The 25,053-nt window shown below is 45.2% G+C and overlaps 1 protein-coding gene across 1 annotated transcript in view; it reads right to left on the bottom strand.

The window, feature by feature from the left end:
- THADA (THADA armadillo repeat containing) overlaps nucleotides 1-25,053 on the bottom strand; it is a 579,731-nt gene that overhangs the window by 474,691 nt on the left and 79,987 nt on the right. Inside the window, exon 21 of the mRNA XM_044289288.1 lies at nucleotides 13,432-13,583. Within this exon, the coding sequence (XP_044145223.1) occupies nucleotides 13,432-13,583 (152 nt within the window). The remainder of the gene's footprint in view (nucleotides 1-13,431; nucleotides 13,584-25,053) is intronic.

Raw genomic sequence — 25,053 nt, 5'->3', positions numbered from 1 at the left:
ATTTAGGTGTATGTTTTGGAGTCTATCTACCCATAGATTTCCAATGCTGACCACATGGATGAGTGGGCCCCAAAAATTCACCAAAATATTACTCAGACCATATCGCTGCTGCCACCAGCTTGTGTTCTTCCAGCAAGTGTTTGTTCTCTGATGTTTCTCACCTGACATGCCAACGTCCATCAGTTAGATCCGTGTTTCCCAACCAGTGTGCCTCCAGCTGTTGCAAAACTACAACTCCCAGCATGCCCGCACAGCCAAAGGCTGTCCAGGCACACTGGATGGGAAACACTGAGTTAGATGAAGCAGAAAACATGACTCATCTGAGAAGACAACCCTTTATCCTATCAGCGGAGGTTCTGATTCTGCCTAAAAATGAAAGCCTGTTCTGCCAATGCAACTTTGTTGGCAAAGGTGCAGTGACCATCGTTCTGCTCCGGAGCCCCATACGCAGTAGGGTTCTGTGAACTGTTGTTTCAGACACGCGCCTGATAGCTCCTGGTTCATTTTGGCAGTGAGCTCCTCCACTGTAGCATGTCGGTCCGCCCTCATGCACCTTCGTAGCCGACGTTCACCTCTCACATCAATGGCACGTGGCGCTCCGTAGTTTCCACATCGCTTTTTCACAATGGTGCTATTTGTCCACTCACAATATACTTTCCCCACAGAAGAATGAGAACAGTTCACACGGTGAAGTTTTAGAAATACGGCCACCCTTGGCCCGAAAGCCAATAATCGTCTCTTTTTGCAACTCTGAAAAATCACCCCTTTTAGCCATGACAATGACAGTAACAAGGAATACAGTGGGATGCGAAAGTTTGGGCAACATTGTTAATCGTCATGATTTTCCTGTATAAATCAGTTGGTTGTTACGATAAAAAATGTCAGTTAAATATATCGGAGATATATAGGAGACACACACAGTAGGAGAAGTGAAATGAAGTTTATTGGATTTACAGAAAGTGTGCTATAATTGTTTAAACAAAATTAGGCAGGTGCATACATTTGGGCACCACAAAAAAAGAAATGAAATCAATATTTAGTAGATCCTCCTTTTGCAGAAATTACAGCCTCTAAACACTTCCTGTAGGTTCCAATGAGAGTCTGGATTCTGGTTGAAGGTATTTTGGACAATTCCTCTTTACAAAACATCTTTAGTTCATTCAGGTTTGATGGCTTCCGAGCATGGACAGCTCTCTTTAAGTCACACCACAGATTTTCTATTATATTCAGGTCTGGGGACTGAGATGGCAACTTTGACAAGATTCCCAGTCCCTGCACTGGCCACACAGCCCCACAGCATGATGGAACCACCACCATATTTTACTGTAGGTAGCAGGTGTTTTTCTTGGAATGCTGCGTTCTTTTTCCTCCATACATAACGCCCCTTGTTATGGCCAAATAACTCAATTTTAGTTTCATCAGTCCACAGCACTTTATTCCAAAATTAAGCTGGCTTGTCCAAATGTGCTTTAGCCCACCTCAAGCGGCACTTTATGTGCTGTGGGTGGAGAAAAGGCTTCCTCTGCATCACTCCCGCATACAGCATCTCCTTGTGTAAAGTGTGCCGAATGGTTGAACGATGCACAGTGACTCCATCTGCAGCAAGATGATGTTGTAGGTCTTTGGTGCTGGTCTGTGGGTTGACTGACTGTTCTCACCATTCGTCGCTTCTGTCTATCCGAGATGTTTCTTAGTCTGCCACTTCGAGCCTTAACTTGAACTGAGCCTGTGGTCTTCCATTTCCTTAATATGTTCCTAACTGTGGAAACAGACAGCGGAAATCTCTGAGACAGCTTTCTGTATCCTTCCCCTAAACCATGATGGTGAACAATCTTTGTCTTCAGGTCATTTGAGAGTTGTTTTGAGACCCCCATGTTGCTACTCTTCAGAGAAAATTAAACGAGGAGGGAAACTTACAATTGACCCCCTTAAATACTCTTTCTCATAATTGGATTCACCTGTGTATGTAGGTCAGGGGTCACTGAGCTTACCAAGCCAATTTGAGTTCCAATAATTAGTTCTAAAGGTTTTGGAATCAATAAAATGACAACAGTGCCCAAATGTATGCACCTGCCTAATTGTGTTTAAACAATTATATCACACTTTCTGTAAATCCAATAAACTTCATTTCACTTCTCAAATATCACTGTGTGTGTCTCCTATATGATATATTTAACTGACATTTTTTATCTTAACAACCAATGATTTATACAGGAAAATCATGACGATTAACAAGGTTGCCCAAACTTTCGCATCCCACTGTATGTGTGCACACAGCCTATCGCACACCTTTTATACCCACCAAGCCAGCTCACCACACGTGACTTCCTAATAATGAGACTCGACTGTGTATGTTTAGAAATTGCAAAATCCAGGAAAACGTAGGAGGTCAACCTGTAATGGCAGCCATATTAGATGTCCACTAACTATTCCCCCCACAAAAAAAAACCACAAAAAAGCAAGACATTACTAAGGCTCCGTCAAATAATTACTGTAGTGAATAGAACAACTCATGTTACAATGATTGGAAATTCAAGTTATAATTTATGGAAATTTGCCCAATTTTTGTTGAATTTTTTAAAAACTTTAAGTACAAAAGTGGCTCTTTTTTTTTTTTGTCTTTTCACATACTAAGAAGTTTACAGCAACTTGATAAGACTGGTGAGAGCAGAGCTGGACGCAAACCTCCAATGGCCAGTGTGATTTCAGAATCATGCAATAAATCAGCGTGAGCGAGACTAATGAACAATAAACAAAGCCATATCCAGCCCTGAGCCCTATGGAGCAGACGCAGCTCAGTGCAGAGCACACAGCTGGCGAGCACATGAGCATCATGCGAAAGTCACCAATGCACCGAGAGATCAGCAGGATCACAACACCTCGAATGGAGCAATTCTCATTTTCAGCCACAACGAAAGTTGAAACCAATTTTTTTTTTTTGCCCCAATATTCCCCAGTTTCCCCTCCCTCAAAAAAATGTTGGTTTGTTAAAACCAGATGGAAGGGAAAGGTCAATTGAAAACAGAAAACTAATAAATCCTTGATATTTCCAAATGAAATGCTTGTGGTAAGCTAATTTCTTGTAAACAGCGCGCTTATGTCGGCTGAATAGTCCCAGATGGCATCCTAGCTTTCATGGCCTCAAACGCTGCTGCAAGAAAAATACAAGAAAGAATGCAAGAGGGTAGGAAACAAAAGAGATCATAAAAGCATAGTAATAGCACAAATAAAAAAGTGCAAAATGAATGAAAAGTGACTGATTGGCTGCTAAGTGTAGGCCCCAGAGGTGGACTATACACATCTCCAGAACAGGGGTCCTATGTCCCCCCCCCTGATGAGGCGGCCCCACTTTGGAGCTGCATAGGCAATAGGAAGAGTGAGAGAGCCTTGAGAGGCCACCTCTCCATTCATTCTCCTCCTGGGGGCAGTGACTGGTGGCCATCTCACAAAGCAAGATCCTGGAGATAGGTGCAGGTCCAATGGATGTAAAGCTCTGTGACGTATAGTAACATGACAGAGCACTGGCGCACTCTGTGCCATATTAGTACATCAGGAGCTGGGTCCGTGCCATCACTTGCGGGTGCTGGCTGTAGCAACGCCAGGATCGGAAATAACTGCAGCATCTGAGGGGTTTGTCAGATGGTGCATCCTGTGTCTCCCGATCGGCAACCCCGCCAACAGAATCGCTGGGTGCCAAGTCCCAGCCGATATTACATCCTGTCAAAATAAAAATTAAAATAAGTTTTTAAAAATCCCCCCCAAAAAAATCTAAATCCTAAAAACCAATGGCAGGTGCGCCTTGTTTTTCACACTGTTGATCCCCAACATTTCTCAAAAATATCACAATTCACCTGAAGCACCCCAAAATAGTGCCACTTAAAGATACAACTTGCCCCACATAAAACAAGCCTTCAAACGGCACCAGAAAAATAAAAAAAAGTTATACAGCGCTATGGAATGAATGGCGCTTTAATAATAAATAATAATGGCTTTTGAAACGCAGAGATAAAGAAAAACAAAAACAAACAAAAAAAAAACACTAAGGCTCCATTCACACATTCGCAATTCCATTCCGCATTTTGCGGAACGGAACTGCGGACCCATACATTTCTATGAGGCCGCACGACGCGCGGCCCCGATCAGGAATTGCGGACCTGCACTTCCGGGTCCACAATTCCGATCCTGGAAAAAATAGAACATGTCCTATTCTTGTCCGCAATAGCGGACAAGAATAGGCATATTCTCTTCGTGCCGGCAATGTGCAGTCCGCAAAATGCAGAACGCACATTGCCGCTGTCCGTGTTTTGCGGATCCGCGGATTCGCAAAACACACACGGATGTGTGAATGGACCCTAAAAGAAAGGTCTGTGAAAGTTCTCATTTATCCAGGTCATGGTATATCTGTAAAGAATAAATCAGGGCAACTGGACGTACTGTAGATTTCTTGAAAACATTTCACTTGTTCTTCCAACGAGCTTTCTCAATTCTGAGTGACTGTACAAAAATTCTCTGGGAATAAATATGTAACTGAATCAACATCTGGTAATTATACCCAGCATGGGGTCAGAGGTCATTATACCCAGCATGGGGTCAAAGGTGTTGATTCCATTATCCTAATTGGAGTCAGTAGGCGATAATGACCTCCCAGAAAAAGTTGTCAAGACAGCATTGTATGTGGCAGACCCCCCCCCCCCATATTCAAGCTTGGCTTCTTAATTTTTACATAGATGGCCTCGTTTGTACCGATCGGCCTCCTTATCCAAAACACGTACTTGACTGTCTTCAAAGGTGTGACCTGATTCTTTTAGATGTAAGTACATGGCTGAATCTTGACCAGAGGTTTTGGCTCTTCTATGCTGAGCCATACGCTGATGTAGTTGTTGTTTTGTTTCGCCGATATACAGTTCTGTGCATTCCTCATTGCACTGGACTGCGTACACAATGTTGTCCATCTTGTGTTTAGGCGTTGGGTCTTTTGGGTTCAGTTACATATTTATTCCCAGAGAATTCTTGTACAGTCACTCAGAATTGAGAAAGCTCGTTGGAAGAACGAGTGAAACGTTTTCAAGAAATCTATAGTACGTCCAGTTGCCTTTATTATTCTTTACAGATTTACTAAAAAGAAATCACCGAGCCTCAAGTACCAAACTAAGGAGTTAAAAAAATGTTTTATCTACACATTGGGGAAGAAAAGTGACATCACTGCCTTAAAGAAGTTGAGGCTATTCACAAGGCCAAAAGGGGGCCTTTATCTATACTAGGGGACATTATGTGGGCGATTATTTATACTGGGGGACACTATTAAGGCCCATAATATAAACTGGGGTGCATAAAGGAAGCCATTATCTATAATGGGGGCACTATGGGAGGGGCATTATAAATACTGGGGGGAACTGCAAAGGTTGGGATATATGAAAAAAATATGAAATTAATCTGTTTTTAAAATAGGCATTAAAAACTGATGTAAAAGGACCATTAAAAACTGATAAATTGCCAGAAAATGGATGCACACACTGATGCAAAATGGCCATGAAAAACTGACCGTGTATCCTTTTTTAACCAGCGTTTTTTTCACTGTCATGTGAATGGAGCCCTGCAGTGGAGGCAAGAAATCTTGCCCTGGTGACCTAGCCCTCATGTTTTAAATCGACAGCCAGTAACCTGAAGGTCTGTATGTGAAACTAAATTTTATCCTGGTCAACAGGGATTCTCCTTACATAGTTTGACCTCATCAGCACTGATATACAGTATATACCAATGCTGATAAGGTCAAACTATATGAGGAGAATCCCACTCTCTGTAGTGTTAGACATCACACAATACATGACTCTTACCTCTACTGTTCCCTGGCTCTCAGCCCTGCCACCCCATCTCAAGAGCGATCATGTTTCACATACAGGGCTGCAGATAATTCGGTGTCTAGAGAGCCATAGCAGGGTGTCAAAAGCATATCTATGTTGTGTGTGAAGACAAGAGTAATAAGGCAGTACTGTTATCTAGTATTAGGCCTCTTTCACACGAACGCGTGTGCTCCGTGGACGTATTGCGGACACCGTTCAGTGGGCATTCCACATCACGGATGCAGACCCATTCACTTGAATGGGTCCGCAAATCCGGAGATGTGGAACAGAAGCACGGAATGGAACCTTACAGAGCACTACGGACTGCTTCTGTGGGGTTTCGTCGCGTACTTCCGTTCCGCAAAAAGATAGAACATGTCATATCTTTTTGCGGAATGGGCAGATCACGGACCCATTAAAGTGAATGTGTCCGCGATCCGCTGCGGCAGCCCCGCGGTTGGTGTTCGTGCATTGCGGCCCGCAATTTGCGGGACACAGCACGGCCACGGGGCACACACGTTCGTGTGCAAGAGGCCTTACTGTAAGAAATCACACACACACAGCAAGCCCTAGCAGCATAAAAACAAAGGTGCAGGTGCTCTCATTTGGAAATATCAAGAATTTATTAGTTTTCTGTTTTCAATTGACCTTTCCCTTCCATCTGGTTTTAACAAACCAACATTTTTTTGAGGGAGTTGGGCAAGATAATGAAGAGTACAATAAATAAATACTTCTCAGCTATAGTGGCGTTATTAGGCAAGAATTCAGACAAATTTGAACAATTTCTGCAATTTTTATAAGCTCAGTAAAACCCTTTTAAGATTAGTTAAATGTCAGTGTACTTAAAGAAAATTAAAGGAGCTCCCTGGGATTTATATATTGATGACCTTTTCTCAGGTCCAGCTGTTTGAGGAGGCCGCAGCATTCCCATGAGTGTCAGGGCCTTCTGTGTGCTCACCAAGCAAACCGCCGTACATTGTATAGTGGCTATTCTTGGTAACGTAGCTCAGGCCATGTGACCGATGAACATGACATCACATGGCCTAGTAAGAGGCCTAAGTTCTCATGAAGCGCCCGGCCTCTTCGTTCAAATGATCGACAGGGGTTCTGGGAGTCGGACCCACTGCCAACCTCATATTGATGACCTATCCTAAGGATACCTCATCAATATGTAAATCTCGTAGAGACCCTTTAATACCACACGCGTCATTTAAAAAAAAATTGTCTTGCAAGTCCCAAGTATAAGGTAGTCCATCGTGTTGCCTTTGGTAGAACAGCTCAGGCTGGTCTTCTAATGCGAGTGTTTGTAGAGCTAAGGCTGGTCAAATACTAATGTTGGTGCAGAAGCTAAGACTTCCTGCATTCATGAACACGATCCGGATCAAGTTACTTGCTGGCTTTTTTATATTTTTGTAGAAATTATTATGCCATTTATTTTTTGCTTCTGGGGTAAGGGCGTAGGCTGGTAACTTTCTCCAAGGTTGGTGATCTATTGGTTGTGATTGAGGGGCTTTGGTAAAACGGCTAAGGTAATTTATTGTCTGGGATGGAGGACATATCCGATTGATTGATTTATTAAGGAAGCCAGTTACATATCATTACTTGTTGGGACAGTATTGCAGAGTTCTTAAGATTTTATTGCTCCCGACGTGTACACACCAACATTTTTTTTAACTTACAAAATTGCCATCTTCTAACTTTTGGGCATGGCACCAGACATTTCTGTAAACTTATCCAAGCCTGTGTTTAAGCTGCTATCTTCCTTAAATTCAAATACCACATTCCAAACATAAAAATTTGAAGATTGGAGAAACATGTATACGAAGTATATACATAAAATTACCTTGTACTGTAAATGAAATGACGGAAAAAAATGTAGTCCGTGAAAGTTAATAGCACCAATAATTATGCAAAAGACTTCAAATTAAATCCCTCAAAAGGAGAAATCAAGAAAAGTCTGGGTTTGGTTACAAAACCTACAGCTTTCCAGTGATTGCAAATTGGCTTATTAACTCTTTTACCCTCCACCCCTGTCATGAGGATTAGGTTTCCACAAGGCGAGCGGCTTCACTTTACAGCAGTCCCAACATTTCTGGAACTGCAGTCCTTGTAAGGCTACTTTCACACTTGCAGCAGGACGGATCCGACGGGCTGTTCACCATGTCGGATCCGTCCTGCCGCTATTTCGCCGTGCCGCCGGAGCGCCGCTCCGTCCCCATTTACTATAATGGGGACGGGGGCGGAGTTCCGGCGCAGCACGGCGGTGTACGGTGAAAGCCGCCGGACTAAAAAGTCGGACATGCAGGACTTTTTAGTCCAGCGGCTTTCGCCGTGCACAGCCGTGCTGCGCCGAAGCTCCGCCCCGTCCCCATTATAGTCAATAGGGACGGAGTGGCAGTCCGGCGGCATGGCGAAATAGCGGCAGGACGGATCCGACATGGTGAACAGCCCGTCGGATCCGTCCTGCCGCAAGTGTGAAAGTAGCCTAAGGAGGACCGGTCCAATAAAAACTATGAAAAGGATCACCAAATACATATCACCAAGCTCTTCTGCTGTGCAGCAAGATATTAGCACAAAATAATGTTACGTTACACAGGCACTTTGTATAGGTGCATCAAGGTCAATGTCCAAATTTGACCACTAATTGTTTCCGGGATTCAGCAGGCCCCACAAACCCACCTTAAAGGGTGGTCTCACTTTAGCAAGTGGCATTTATTATGTAGAGAAAGTTAATGCAAGGCACTTACTAATGTATTGTGACTGTCCATATTGCTTCCTTTGTTGGATTCATTCATTTTTCCATCACATTATACACTGCTCGTTTCCATGGTTACAACCACCCTGCAATCCATCGGTGGTGGTCGTGCTTGCACACTATAGGAAAAAGCGCTGGCCTTTCTGGTGGCCAGGCCCGTGGCGGCTCACGTAGGCTGGTGCTTTTTTCTATAGTGTGCAAGTACGACCACAGCTGATGGATTCTAGGGTGGTCGTAACCATTAAACGAGCAGTATATAATGTGATGGAAAAATTAAATCAAGCCAGCAAAGAAGGCAATATGGACAATCGCACTACATTAGTAAGTGCCTTGTATTAACTTTCTCTACATAATAAATGCTATTTTCTGAAGTGAGACAACCCCTTTAATTACTCATACCTCACTTATAAAAGAAAGATTCCAATATTCTGTAGTTACAGTCTCAAAGTTGCGTGGATCATCCACTCAGGGACCCGATCATGCAACTCCCCTCCTCTGTCCATCCACCGAAATCACCGCCTTTACCAGGTTCTGGTCTGGGCTATGGACAGAACGTCATTTCCGTAGCCCAGGACGAGGAAGGTAATGTGGATGGGGCCAGAACTATTTGTCTCCCTGGCGCATGCACAAACTCCTGAATCCGCATGCGCCAGGGAGACTAGTGGTTCTTGCATGTCCACAATACCTACACATCCAGGCCTGTGAAGTGACGTCCTGCCCATAACCACACTGGAAAACTGGTGAAGGACGTGGCATCAGCGGATGCAGGATTATCAGAGGGGAGTCACACATGACCGGGTTCCTGAGGGGCTGATCCACCTAACTTCAAGATACAGGTAAGGTATATTAAAAACTTTCTTCTACAGGCACTAAATGAGTTATGAATTAAGGAGGATTAGCAGTTTCCATTGAACACATTTAAGGGGTTGGCAAAAAAGACCTGCAAAAGTGGTGATATTTAACTGCCCCCCACAGATGGATCCCGGCTCCTTCTTCCTGTCTTGGATCCCCTGCTGTCAACATATCAACTATGATGCCACTGCAGCCAATCACTGGCCGCAGAGGTGACCTGCTCCCTTTTGCATCAGGTCAACTGTTCATGTGATGCAAAGGGGGCAGGTCACTGCTGTGGCCAATGATTGGCTGCAGAGATGTCAAGGTGGATGTTGACAGCAGGGGACCCGAGTGAGGCAGCTGAAAACAGGAAGCAAAGAAGCCAGGAGCTGGGACCCAACGCCGGGTGCAGGTAAGTATGCTTCCCTTTTGCAGGTTCAGCCAGGAAGGGGGTTTGGTAGAAAAACCCCAAAAGCTGGCAACACCTTTAATAAATCTGCATGCAGAAAACTGGGGTTGTGCCAAAATATCAAGCTATATAGAGACAGAGATAAAGGAACAGCAGAGGACATGTTCGACCTACTGCTAAATTCTCAAATTGGCAGTGTGACAGGAAGCATGGGAAGGGAAAACAGACCTGATCCTTATAAAGATAGCACATATTAAAGGGATTATCCCATGACCAACGTAGAAAATGAAAATCAGACATCACATACTACATGACAATCTCTTTCTAACAAAGCTAGAACCAGCCCTGTACCTCACATGGATCCAGAGATCTCCCCATTCATTGCTCTGCTAGTCTATATCAAGCTGAAAGCTCAAGGGGAGTGTCTTTTCTGCTGCAGCTCAGGAGGCGTGTCCATGTTCGCCCTATCACAGCTCAGGGGCGTGTCCATGCTCTCCCTATAACAGCTCAGGAGGCAGATAAAGTATGAAACGGAGCATGTGCGGCCATCCCAGTGAGCAGGACAAAAAAAAATAAGAAAAAGAACAAACTGCAGGTGGCGCCATACAGATACATTTTTTTGAATAGCTCAGAGGCTATACTAAATTTTTAATTACATGCAATTACAGAAGAGGTCAGATCCAGCCACTGGTTTGAAAAATTTTGAATATTTTTTGTGGGACAACGTTTTTAGCAGCAAATTTTGTAGTTGAAACAAAACATTCTTAAAAGGTGAAGTTTAACCCTGAAGACGTCATACACTCAGGCACTGGGCAAACACAATACACGTCAAATTGTCTGGGTAGCACTAAGGAGGCGATACAGACATGTAATTAAGATGGTATAGAGGATTACCTACCTAAAAGATCCCATGGCATGTCTGGTTCTCCCAGAAGGGCTCTGCTTACCCGCCTGCAGCGGTGACATCACATCGATAACACGTGACCACTGCAGCCTATCGCTGGCCACTTAAGAGCATTGCTGAGGCCATTAATTGGCTGCAGTGTTCACGTGTGATTAATAGACGTCACCACTGTGGCAAGGAGAAACAGGATCAGGGCGTGCAGGATCAGGTGAGGTAAGTAATCATCTATTCTTTAAGCCCTGTGTTGTCCTGTTTCCTCCTGAAACCTCTTTAGTACGCTGTGTTGTTATAGAGTCTAACAGCATCAGACTAGGTGAGGACACGCCCAAGTTGTCAATTCATACAATTCCAGGAGGAATAAGAGAGAAACGGCACAGTTCTAAGACGGAACTCTAGCAGCGTTATTTTATAGGGAAAACAACTATTTACTAAAACAGACAGAAGAGAGTACAGGCCCCTCATGGCACATTTGCAAAAATAATTACCAATTAGGATAAGGCTACTTTCACACTAGCGTTAATATTTCCGGTACTGAGATCCGGCATAGGGTCTCAATACTGGAAAAAATGCTTCCGTTTTGTCCCCATTCATTGTCAATAGGGACAAAACATAACTGAACTGAACGGAATGCACCAAAATGCATTCCATTCTCATACCGGAGAGCAAACCGCAGCCTGCTACGGTTTGTTTTCCGTCCTGGGATGCGACACAAGACGGATCCATCATGACCCACAATGCAAGTCAACGGGGACGGATCTGTTTTCTCTGACACAATAGAAAACGGATCCGTCCCTCATTGACTTTCAATGGAGTTCATGACGGATCCGTCTTGGGTAGATTTTTGAAGATAATACAACCGGACCCGTTCATAACGGATGCAGACAGTTGTATTATTGCCGGATTCTGCAAAAACGCTAGTGTGACAGTAGCCTTACACAGTTACAATATGAAAAGATAAAATAACATTAAAAAAGTGAATCCACAGCATCACTTCCAACTACAGTATAACATAATAGAATACAACCATTAATTAAAAAAATTAAAATAAAATGTGACAATTCTTACAAAACATCAGTCAAACCAGTTACAGTTACTAACACAAAGTGTAAAACAAAGCACACAAACGGAGGAGATCAGAGGCATAAAAGCATCACGAGAGTAAATCACGGAGGGACCGTTTGAGTAAAACATTGGCGCCGGAATGGAGAAAAGCTTAACTAGAACCGGGAGAAGTCCAAAAGACTTCTTAAAGGGGTGGTCTCATCTATCGCTAGGATAGGCCACCAATGTCAGACAAACGCCTCTACCACCTCTGGGACCCTCACCTATCTCCAGAACAGGACCTCAGAAGTAAGCAGAGGGCAGCCTCCCTCCGTTCCTTTGCATGGGACTGTCGAAAAGAGAGCGCTGGATTGGCCATCTCCAGCAGTCCCATAGATAGAAGTGAATGGAGCAGAGGCCGCATTTGCGCAGTGCGCTCTCCATTCATGTCTGTGGCGAAAATAACCTCGCCACTGGGTTTTTGAGGGGCGTGTTTGAGGGAGAAGGTAGACCGGCCGCACAGCCTAAATCTGTGGAACTGTTTTGCGGTCGGCCAAATGTGAATACAATGGAATTCGGGAACCCCTGCTTGGATCTGGGCGATTTTTGGATATGTTGTTCACCCAGATCAGAGCTATCCATGGATGTATAAATTATGGGGATATGTGGGGTTTTGAGGTGGTTTCTGTTTGCTGGGGGAAAAAATGTGTGTTTTCTGCCTGTGAGTGATTAAGTTAGCCCATTATGTTTGGTAATTGTATCACAGGTAGAGCCCATTGTGTTTTGGTAATTATATTTTGTTGATTGCGTCAAAGACAATGCCTATTCTGTTATTGAGTGCATCACAGGCAATTGCCATTTCTTTATATTTGTTAATTGCATCACAGGCAATGCCATTGTGTTTGTTGAATGTATAGTTTTTTTGTTTAAACTGTAAAACTGTAAAGGATTGGCTGCTATGTTATGTTCTCAGTTCCCAACCAGGTCCACTGGGGGTGGTACCCTTGTTGGAAAATGTGTATATAAGTCAATGCTTGTGTGTTCAATAAAGTGTTCCAGTTTTACCCTTCATCATGTTGAGGCTGGTGTTTGGGTAACTGATCGACACTGGGTATTGCTATACGCTGAAGATTTGCTATACTCCCCTGGCTATTACGCCTAGCTCTTGTAAGAGCTGTTCCTGTTCCTTGTTCCTGTGGTGGTTTTGGTATAGAGCGGAGTGCTTGGAGTCCTCGGGAAGTGCTAGGAGCATCAATCAACGGAGGTACCCAGTCAGGGTGCCAGGAGATCTGTTACAATGTCTATGGGGCTTCTGAAAACAACAGAGTGTGCCCACTTCTCCCATAAAAATGAATGAAGAGCACATTGAGCAAGCTCGGTCCGCTCTCCTTCACATTCAGGGACATTCTGGCTATTTTGAGAACTCCCATAGAAATTAATGCACGCATGCACGGCTACTCTCCGCTCATTTCGGGGCTCCTGTTCTGCAAACATCTAACATTGGTGGCACATGCCAGTGATATACCACCACCATCTAATATGAGACAACCCCTTTAAGGAGGGGAAATATTACAAGACACTGGATCCATACATGTGCAAAGAATGAAAAAAACAAAAAAACTAACAAAAAACAACTCTTCATTGTTACCTGTGCCACTGTAATGAGACCCTCAGCAGAGTCCAAGTCGGTCTGCAGTGGAAGACTTTGACACAGCAACCCCAACAATAAGGAGACTTCCTTCATACTCCTCCAGCAGCAAACTAGGACCATCTGCGCCGTGCACAATGCACCATCACCTCCTTTATAAGACAAGCAAAACTAGGTCATATATAAGGAGCAATAATAGAGAGGAAAAAACACAACAAACCACAGGGATGACGGCACTATATACAGTATACGCATGTACAGCATACTATAGAGCTGAACAACCAAATTACAGTATGACTAGGATTTGCTCTTACGTCAGATTCGGCTATACTGCGCTCCCATATGGATGGATCATAGGTTCCTCCCACCATACAGGACTATGGCGACAACACAGTTTTGCAGCACTGGGATCCTAAATTCAGACCTAAGGTTTATATGATCTCCCCCTGGTTGCCTGAGCTACTCCAATACGGATTAGGAGACACTGAAAGCCGGTCCTTATTGCGGTACTATAGCTGCATCGTTCCTATAATCACAACATTGCTATAATTGCAGTGTAACGTGAGCAACTAAAGGGCATCGGTCACTCTATTCTACTAACAGGATTTAAAGGAGTATTCCTGTAACCACCAATTAACCCCTATACAAGGATGTCTCCCATTTGATGGCAGCAGTGATCAAGCATGCCCACCTCTCCTCCATTCAAAGCCTATTGGACTGCCGAGGACAGTTTTTGGGTGGGGTTCCCAGCAGTTGCACCCCCGCAGATATAACATCATCATTCATCCAGTGGATGGGCAATAACTTGTTGCTCCCAGAGTGCCCCTTTAATCACATGTGTGTATTTTCAAATATGACTGAAGGTTCTCATTTATTCGGATCATGGCACATCAATAGTAATAAGTCAAAGCAATCGGACCTGGATTTCTTTCTTGAAGACGTTTCGCTAGTCATCCGACTGGCTTTCTCAGTTTGAATAACTTGTACAAAGAATCTCCAGGGGGATTCAGCTGCATTTAAATAGGACCTGTCACCTCTCCTGACATGCCTGATTTAATAGCTTCATGCATTCCCCATGCAATAACAATTCTGGAGCATCTAGTCTTATGGCTGTATGTTGTCCCATCCTACTAGAAGTTATGAAGGAATTACTAGCAGTCTGCAGTAAGGGTACAGAGGGGAGGTAACAAGTTGGGAGTGTGTTCCTGCACAGACTGAAAATAGCAGCACTGATTGGATAGAGTCAGTCTGTGCAGGTACCCCCCCCCCCCCAACTGGTTACCTCCCCTCCGTACCCTTACTGCAGACTGCTAGTAATTCATTCATAACTTCTAATATAAATTATAAAGGAAGGGCAAAACATAGAGCCATAAGAATAGATGCTCCAGAATTGTTATTACATGGGGAACACATGTAGCTATTAAAACAGGGATGTCAGGAGAGGTGAAATGTCCTCTTTAACCGCCTCCGGACCGCCTAACGCAGGATCGCGGTCCGGAGGCGGCTGTCCCAGGCACAGTGGCGCATATACGCGTCATCTCGCGAGACTTCCTGTGAACGCGCGCACACGGGCGCCCGCGTTCACAGGATCGGAAGGTAAGCGAGCGGATCTACAGCCTGCCAGCGGCGATCGTTCGCTGGCAGGCAGTAGATGCGATTTTTTTAACCCCTAACAGGTATATTAGACGCTGTTTTGATAACAGTGTCTAATATACCTGCTACCTGGTCCTCTGGTGGTCCCTTTTGCTTGGATCGACCACCAGAGGACACAGGTAGCTCTGTAAAGTAGCACCAAGCACCACACTACACTACACCCCCCCCCCCCCCTGTCACTTATTAACCCTGATCACCCCATATACACTCCCTGATCACCCCCCTGTCAGGCTCCATTCAGACGTCCGTATGTGTTTTACGGATCCACGCATCCATGGATCGGATCCGCAAAACACATACGGACGTCTGAATGGAGCCTTACAGGGGGGTGATCACCCCATATAGACTCCCTGATCACCCCCCTGTCATTGATCACCCCCCTGTCAGGCGCCATTTCGAAAATTTTTTGGCACAAGTTAGCGGAAATTGATTTTTTTTTGTTTTTTCTTACGAAGTCTCATATTCCACTAACTTGTGTCAAAAAATAAAACCTCACATGAACTCACCATACCCCTCACGGAATCCAAATGAATGTAAATTTTTTTACACATTTATATTCCAGACTTCTTCTCACGCTTTAGGGCCCCTAAAATGCCAGGGCAGTATAAATACCCCACATGTGACCCCATTTCTGAAAGAAGACACCCCAAGGTATTCGCTGAAGGGCATATTGAGTCCATGAAAGATTTAACTTTTTGTCCCAAGTTAGCTGAAAGGGAGACTTCGTGAGAGGAAAAAAAAAAATCTTCTATGAACTCGCCATGCCCCTCATTGAATACCTTGGGGTGTCTTCTTTCCAAAATGGGGTCACATGTGGGGTATTTATACTGCCCTGGCATTTTAGAGGGGCCCTAAAGCGTGAGAAGTCTGGAATCCAAATGTCTAAAAATGCCCTCCTAAAAAGAATTTAGGCACCTTTGCGCATGTAGGCTGCAAAAAAGTGTCACATGTGGTATCGCCGTACTCGTCACATGCGTGACACTTTTTTGCAGCCTAGGTGGGCAAAGGGGCCCACATTCCAAAGAGCACCTTTAGGATTTCACAGGGCTAGAATTTTTTATTTTTTGTCACAAGTTAGCGGAAAATGATGTATTTTTTTTTTTTTTTCTTACAAAGTCTCATATTTTGACAAAAAATAAAAAATTCTAGGAACTCGCCATCAGGGCCGGTTCTAGGTGAAATGGGGCCCTGGGGCGGAAAACAATAAGGGGCCCCCCCACATGACACTTGCTGACCAGGGCGGGCTAGTACACTGGCACGGGTGAGATGGTGCCTGGGATGGATCCGATCTAGTTTAATCAGCCAACCTAACAGTAACTGCCCACCCCCAAATGCACATTTTTCCAGTTCAACTGTCCAAGCAGAACCAGATTGGGATGGATCGCGATCCAGTTTAATCAACCAACCAGTTACTGGTAGGTTGGTTGATTAAACTGGATCGAATCCATCCCAGGCACCATTTACCCATCCCAGTGCCAGTATACTAGCCCGCCCTGGTTCTGTTTGGACCGTTGGACTGGAGAAAGGTGCATTTGGGGGGTGTGAGGGGGCCAGTTATTGGTAGGTTGGTTGATTAAACTGGGTCGGATCCATCCCAGGCACCATCTCACCTGTCCCAGTGCCAGTATACTAGCCCGCCCTGGTTCTGTTTGGACAGTTGGACTGGAGAAATGTGCATTGGGGGGGGGGGGCAGTTACTGGTAGTACCAGTAACCGCCGCCCCCCCCCCCCCCTGCACATTTCTCCAGTCCAACTGACTCCAAAGACAAACAGAACCAGGGCCGCAGGGCAGGCTAGTAGTACACTGGGACGGCCCGGACGGGTGAGATGGTGCCTGGGACTAAGTCAGTGAGTGGGAAACTGGGAATGGATGGATGGATCATGGATCCGATCCAGTTTAACAACAAAACAATATAACCGATGAACCTACCAGACAGACAGTAACTGTAACTGGTCTGTGATGACTGACTTCTGTAGACTGGACTTGGATTCTAGGAAGAAATTGGAACTTCAGTGGAAGTTTGGAACTTGGCTGGGGGCTGGCTGCCTTCTGACTGTGGGCGGCAGGCCTTCCCTGGCGCTGCTTGCAGAGTCAGACTGGGCTGGGGCTGGCTGGCTGCCAATGGCACTTGCTTTGCTTGCTCCTTCAATCCAAGTTCTCTGCTCTGGGCGGGGGGCGGAGCCTGTGGCAACGTATGTCAGCCAGATGCTAGACATGCCTGCCTTGCCTGTACCTTGCATGCCGCTGCTCCAGTCTCAAATCTCTTAGAGACAAGCAGCACAGGCACAGCAGCCACCGGCGCCCGGCGGGGGGCCCCTCCAATCCAGACTCCAGCCCAGTTTTAATTACATTACCGCGGCGCCGTCTCCAGACAGGACCGCCGAGGCCACCCGGCGCCACACAGGCACACAATAGAATTATAGATATAGTAGTAGTTGCAGCCGGGCCGGCGCTGGGGCCCCTAAGGAGTCGGGGGCCTGGGGGCAATTTCCCCCCTTGCCTCTATGGTAGCACCGGCCCTGCTCGCCATGCCCCTCACGGCATACCTTGGGTGAGAGAAAAATTTTGGCAAAAGACAACTTTTCCCATTTTTTTATACAAAGTTGGCATTTGACCGAGATATTTATCTTACCCAGCATGGGTATATGTAAAATGACACCCCAAAACACATTGCCCAACTTCTCCCGAGTACGGCGATACCACATGTGTGACACTTTTTTGCAGCCTAGGTGGGTAAAGGGGCCCACATTCCAAAGAGCACCTTTAGGATTTCACAGGCCATTTTTTACACATTTTAATTTCAAACTACTTCTCACGCATTAGGGCCCCTAAAAAGTCAGGGCAATATAACTACCCCACAAGTGACCCCATTTTGGAAAGAAGACACCCCAAGGTATTTCATGATGGGCATAGTGAGTTCATGGAAGTTTTTATTTTTTGTCACAAGTTAGTGGAATATGAGACTTTGTAAGGAAAAAAAATAATAAAAAAAACTTTCCGAAATGGGGTCATTTGTGGGGGTTTTCTACTGTCTGGGCATTGTAGAACCTCAGGAAACATGACAGGTGCCCAGAAAGTCAGAGCTGCTTCAAAAAGCGGAAATTCACATTTTTGTACCATAGTTTGTAAACGCTATAACTTTTACCCAAACCATTTTTTTTTATCAAAGACTTGTAGAATAATAAATTTAGAGAAAAATTTACATATAGATGTCGTTTAAAAAAAAAATAATTTACAACTGAAAGTGAAAAATGAAATTTTTTTGCAAAAATTTCATTAAATTTCGATTAATAACAAAAAAAGTAAAGATGTCAGCAGCAATGAAATACCACCAAACGAAAGCTCTATTAGTGAGAAGAAAAGGAGGTAAAATTCATTTGGGTGGTAAGCTGCATGACCAAGCAATAAACGGTGAAAGTAGTGTAGTGCAAAATTGTAAAAAGTGGTCTGGTCATTAAGGGTGTTTAAGCTAGGGGAGCTGAAGTGGTTAATGCTGGAGATTCTTTGAACAAGTTATTCTCAATGAGAAAGCTGGGTAACTAGCAAAACATCTTCAAGAAGAAAAAAAATGAAAAAAAGTGGCTTGGACTTATTAGTATTGTTATTTTCAGTTGTGTCTTGTGGAGGTGATTTTTTTGGAAATTGCAATTTGTGATCAAATCTGAGGGGTTGGCCATTCTCTAAACACGACTAAGGGGTGGAGCTTGTAAACTTGTTTACATAGGGCTTTGATTAATACTGGTTATTATCGGTTATCAGTGAGTATGTAGACCAAGTGAGAAATCAGGGGTCGCCATGAGGGTCCATTCTGATTAATCGCTTAGGTTTTGTTCACGTCGGCGTAATAGGAACAGAAAAACTTAATGAAAGCAGAAGACGGATCCATCACATGCCAGACAACTATGCAGGATGCCTTAGGCCTCTTGCACGCGGCCGTTGTGGTTCCGTTCCGTGCATTAGGGACCGCAATTTGCGGTCCCCAATGCACGGACAACGTCCGGCCGGATCGGACCCAGACAACTTGAATGGGTCCGTGATCCGTCCGTTCCGCAAAAAAGATGAACAAGTTCTGTTTTTTGTGGAACGGAAGCACGGATCGGAACCCCACCAAAGCACTCCGTAGCGCTTCCATTCTGTGCTTTCGTTCCGCACCGCATCTCCAGATTTGCGGACCGATTCAAATGAATCGGTCCCCATCCGTGATGCGAAATGCACACGCCCGGTGCCCCATGTATTGCGGAAGCACCGTATGCTGCCCGCAATAGGGCCACGGGAGCACAACAGCCATGTGCAAGAGGCCCTATATTTTGTCTGCTCCATTTATTATGTAATCTGCGAAGGAGACCTCTATCACAGTCTCCAACACAAATGTGAATGAAGCCTTAAAGCATCACTGAGTTTTCAACAAACGTTGCAATAAATCAATAGTCCAGTGTGTGTACATGAGGAATAACACTATTTCTGGCCACTATACCACTTGTATCTGACCTTTTTAGCAGTTTTCCTTTGTGCATAGTCTAGTTGTCTAGTTTGCAGTTCTCCCAGACACGGTGAGTGGAGACTAGCTGCCATCCACTGCACACAGAAAGTAGAGGAGATTCTCTTTCCTGTCTCACAGTCACTCAGAAGCATCCCTGGGATCATGGTAGACATTACAGGGAAGTAATGACCTGTAAGCTTGTGAATGAAGCACTTGTGCTTCATGTACAGTAACTGTGCAGTCTCTTTCGCGGTTCCTGTCTCATTAGCTCCTGCTCACTCCTCCTACCTCCCCTCTCTATAAACTTGCATTGACGTTTAATATTTAAAAGCCTGCAGAGATGATCTGTCCTGGTCGGGAAAAAGGGATGTTTCAAAGTAAAAAGCAATTAGCGAGGGGGGTCTAGTAAACCGCTTATAACAGGAGAACTAGACATTTCTCACTAATAAAACATGGTCGCCTGTACTATTGATTTATTGAATGCACGATATATATATATATATATAGTATCATACACAGGAGACAGAAAATGTCCCAGAGAATCCCACTGGCAACAGTAAGAGGACATAGGATGATGAAGATCAATTGTAGTCACCCAGTACATGCACGGACTCTTAGTAGGCAATGACCCGAGCAAATTAAAGCAGACATATTGCTTAAACAGAAGTTTCCCATATCTCCCAATTCATGGACACCTCAATTTGTGCAGCTAAAACTTGTGAAGATAAGCTGTCATCCCCACGGAAGCGGTGAGCATCCACACATTTCTCCTACAAGCAAAATCCATCACATCCATTCACAAAAGGTGTAAAAATGTAAAATACATTGACGCCTTAAAAGTCCTTCAAAACAAGAGACACCCTTTTCGGCGGCAATACAGTAGAGTGCTGAGCGGGGCACCCCCATCTAGGATGTCTATGTGCCCTAATGACATCTGGGGGAAAAAGGAGAGAAAGCTAAATAATTGAAAAAGGAGGGATAAAGGATCACTGAGTTTTCAGCAAACGTTTGATACAGTGGATATAAAAAGGCTGCACACGCCGATTAAACTGTCAGGCTTCTGTGCTGTAAAAAAATGAGACAAAGATAAATCATTTCAGAACTTTTTCCACCTTTAATGTGACCTATAAACTGTACAACTCAATTGAAAAACAAACTGACATCTTTTAGGTAGAGGGAAGAAAAATATAAAAATAAAATAGTATGGTTGCATAAGTGTTCACACCCTTTGTTGAAGCACTTTTTGATTTTATTACAGCACTCAGTCTTTTTGGGTATGAGTCTATCAGCATGGCACATTTTGACTTGGCAAGATTTGCCCGCTCTTCTTTGCAAAAACACTCCAAATCTGTCAGATTGTGAGGGCATCTCCTGTGCACAGCCCTCTTCAGATCACCCCACAGATTTTCAATCAGATTCAGGTCTGGGGTCTGGCTGGGCCATTCCAAAACTTTAATCTTCTTCTGGTGAAGCCATTCCTTTGTTGATTTGGACGTATGCTTTGGGTCGTTGTCATGCTGAAAGATGAAGTTCCTCTTTATGTTCAGCTTTCTAGCAGAAGCCTGAAGGTTTTGTGCCAATATTGACTGGTATTTGGAACTGCTCATAATTCCCTCTAGCTTAACTAAGGCCCCAGTTCCAGCTGAAGAAAAACAGCCCCTTGGCATAATGCTGCCACCGCCATGCTTCACTGTGGGGATGGTGTTCTTTTGGTGATGTGCAGTGTTGTTTTTGCGCCAAACATATTTTTGGGAATTATGGTTAAAAAGTTCAACCTTGGTTTCATCAGGCCATAACACCTTTTCACACATGCTTTTGGGAGACTTCAGAGGTGTTTTTGCAACATGTAGCCTGGCTTGGATGTTTTTCTTCACAAGAAAAGGCTTTCGTCTTGCCACTCTACCCCATAGCCCAGACATATGAAGAATACGGGAGATTGTTGTCACATGTACCACACAGCCAGTACTTGCCAGATATTCCTGCAGCTCCTTTAATGTTGCTGTAGGCCTCTTGGTAGCCTCCCAGACCAGTTTTCTTCTAGTCTTTTCATTTTTGGAGGGACGTCCAGTTCTTGGTAATGTCACTGTTGTGCCATATATTCTCGACTTGATGATGACTGTCTTCACTGTGTTCCATGGTATATCTAATGCCTTGGAAATTCTTTTGTACCCTTCTCCTGACTGATACCTTTTAACAATGAGATCCCTCTGATGCTTTGGAAGCTCTCTGTGGACCATTTCAGGAAAGACCAACTAGAGCAGCTGAACTTTATTTGGGGTTAATCAGAGGCACTGTAAATGATGGCAGGTGTATGCTGACTCTTATATAACATTATTTTGAATGTGATTGCTTAATTCTGAACACAGCTACATCCCCAGTTATAAGAGGGTGTGCACTCTTATGCAACCACATTATTTTAGTTTTTTTTTTGTTTTCTTCCCTCCATCTAAAAGATTTCAGTTTGTTTTTTCAATTGAGTGGTACAGTTTATAGGTCACATTAAAAAGTGGAAAGTTCTGAAATGATTTATCTTAGTCTCATTTTTTTACATCACAGAATTCAAAAATAAGTAAACATGGGTGGTACAGACTCATCATGCGACATACACGAATGCAGCGCGGGGAATATCCATACTTGTCAGTAAGAGAACCCCAATACAATTGCACTCAGTATCGATAGACCCGCATGGTATATTTGTGATCCTATATGGTATGATACGGGGTAGTCCTATGATAATAAGGAGATTTTTGTATAACTTACCAGTAAAATCTCTTTCTCGCTCTTCATTGGGGGACACAGAGACCTTGGGTATAGCTATGTCCTCTAGGAGGCGTTGACACTAGATAAAGCTGTTAGCTCCTCCCCTGGTAGCTATACCCCCTCCAGCCTGGAGAGAGAGCTTCAGTTTGTGAGAAGCAGTAGGAGAAGCAAGCTAAGAAAAAACACAGAACACCAACCATGGCAAGGACCCAACAGGCTCAAACCATCAACTGCCGCAACTGTGACCAAACAACAATACTGGGTGGGTGCTGTGTCCCCCAATGAAGAGCGAGAAAGAGATTTTACTGGTAAGTTATACAAAAATCTCCTTTTCTCGCCCATATTCATTGGGGGACACAGAGACCTTGGGACGTCCAAGAGCAGTCCACAAGGGGGGGGAAAGAAAACACAGACCCATGGAGCCATCGCCCCTGCAGGCAACAGAAAACTGCTGCCTGCAAGACCAAGCTTCCAGAGGCGGTGCCCGCCGATGCATAAGTATGCACTTGGCAAATATTTGTGAATGAGCGGAGGAGGGCAGTAGCCGCCCCGCACAACTGCGGCTGAACCTTGAACCATCCGAGCCCAAGAGCGCTAACCCCTCTGGTGAAAGGAGCCGCAACACTGAAGGGTGGAACCCTGCCCCGGGGACAGAAGTTCAAACAAATGCAGACGTGCAATTGACACCCTGGAGGCCGCCAATGTTATGCGAGGACCCTCCGGAAAGACAAAACCAAGGCGAGCACGTACGCCGGAAGGAACTGGAGGCTGACAAATAAACAGTCAGAGCCCTGACAACGGCCAAACGACCCAACACCTGTTCCTGAGGGTGTGAAGGGGAGGTACGCAGTGATAGAAGGCCAGATTCTTCATTGAGATGAAAATCAGAGATCACCGTCGGGAGAAAGGAAGAACGGCCCCAGGGAAGCTCCTACCCCTGGCAAAACCAGGACAGGTTCAAGGGGAGAATTCCGGAGTGCTAAAAAGACCAAGGTCTGATCCCAAGGCGGTAAAAGGAGGACGGCATGGAGGAACCGTACGGCTATTCCCAGTAGGAAGGAATTGAGGACCCTGGGTGGGTCAGAGGACGCTGGAAGGCCACACAGTGCCGAACCTACCCAGCTAAGAACCAAAGCCCAAGCAAAAAACCCCGGATCCACCCCTGCTAAGGGGAAGCGCTCCACGGAAACGGAAGTGGTCCACCAATGTCCCCCCGAGCCGACCAGGTGTGACGGGAGACTGAGAAGCTGCCTGAATGAGGCATGCCCAACCGCAAGCCAGGAATCAACACATTGGATAGTCAAAGGTAGTGACGATATGAGAATCATTGACGGAAGAACTCCGTTAGCGACCGTGTATCGACGGTGTAGCAAAACCGCTTGACGGAAGCAAACAACCAAACCAAGATTAGAGAAAAACTTCTGCCTTAAGGAGGAAGAAGAGAAGGGGTGTCCCGTTCCAGGAACAAAACTCCATCAACAGACGCGACAGCACCCCCGCACATCCTGGCGTGGGGAGTCTCATAGTCTAGTCACGGAATGCGTAGCGAAAAGGCATGACTACATCGGACAGACATGCCGACACCAGTCAAGTATCGAGAGGTAGAGGTACACACCGGTAGCGTGCCCAGGACCAACGGTAGGAGTCACCTGTAGAAGGAGGAATACAGGAACGCCACAGGCCAACAGTCGGTCCGGAACGAGACCGAAAGAAAAAGAAAAAAACCACAGAACCAAAAACCCTGCATCACATAGATGAGGGGGAGTAGCAACAGAGGAACCACCAAGGTTTGCGGAATGGCCGTGAACCCCGAGCCAGAGAAGGAAGAACGGAAAGAGAAGGGGGAAGGACGAAGTCCGTTCCCCATCCGAGACTAGCAGTATACAGAAGTAGCCACCGGATGAAGCAGGGATGCCATACCCCGCCAAGGAGGAGCCTATGCAGCGTACGCCACCGAATACGGAGACAGAAGAATCCGTCAACTGACGAAGGAGCCGTACAGGAGGAGCCAGATTACGCAATGGCTACTACAGGACCCCCATACCGTAGAGGAATCCGGTAGAAGCCACGGTACCATAGCGCCCCAGGGAAGGAGAGCTAACTTTAAACGCTCCACCCGGGAAGGGCGCTGAACAGGAACAACTGCCCAGCAAGCGTCAGGGTAGAACCCCTACCTGATAGAATGCCCCACTGTAGCGACTGCGAACGCTAGTACCCGCACAGGCTGAATAGGCTGCAAAGCTAAACCAGAGTGCCAACCCAAACACTTCCCACATCAGGAATGGTGGAAGAGAGTAAGGAGTCAGTGTAACACTTGGCCCGTCGGCACGCAAACCAGATATGTGCAATGGTGTACGCACCACTACTGATGCGGACAACACCGTTCCCGATTGGGACAATGGAAACCCATAGAGATGGGAGCCCCTAGGACACAAGTGGGTTTGGGCAGGAGTTATAATCCTGCCCAAAACCAGCTCCAAGGAACACAATGAGGAATAGCCACGTATGCACTGGCGGAACTCATATAGTACTAGAGTAAGTGTACCGAGCACCGTCAAGTACCGACTGTCGCCACGCCCCCAATGAAATAAGCGCAAGCACCTAGAGCCGTGGAATTGCAGAATCTGAAGATGTACAGATACTCCCCCTCTAGTGATCACTAGCGAAAGAGGGTAAGGCAAGTAGTAAGAACAATGACGCGCAACACTCCGCCTAAGGAAGGATAGTG

Source organism: Bufo gargarizans, chromosome 4, assembly GCF_014858855.1.
Source record: "Bufo gargarizans isolate SCDJY-AF-19 chromosome 4, ASM1485885v1, whole genome shotgun sequence".
Taxonomy (NCBI): domain Eukaryota; kingdom Metazoa; phylum Chordata; class Amphibia; order Anura; family Bufonidae; genus Bufo; species Bufo gargarizans.
The sequence above is the reverse complement of the archived record's forward strand: the minus strand, read 5'-3'. Positions and strand labels throughout refer to the sequence as shown.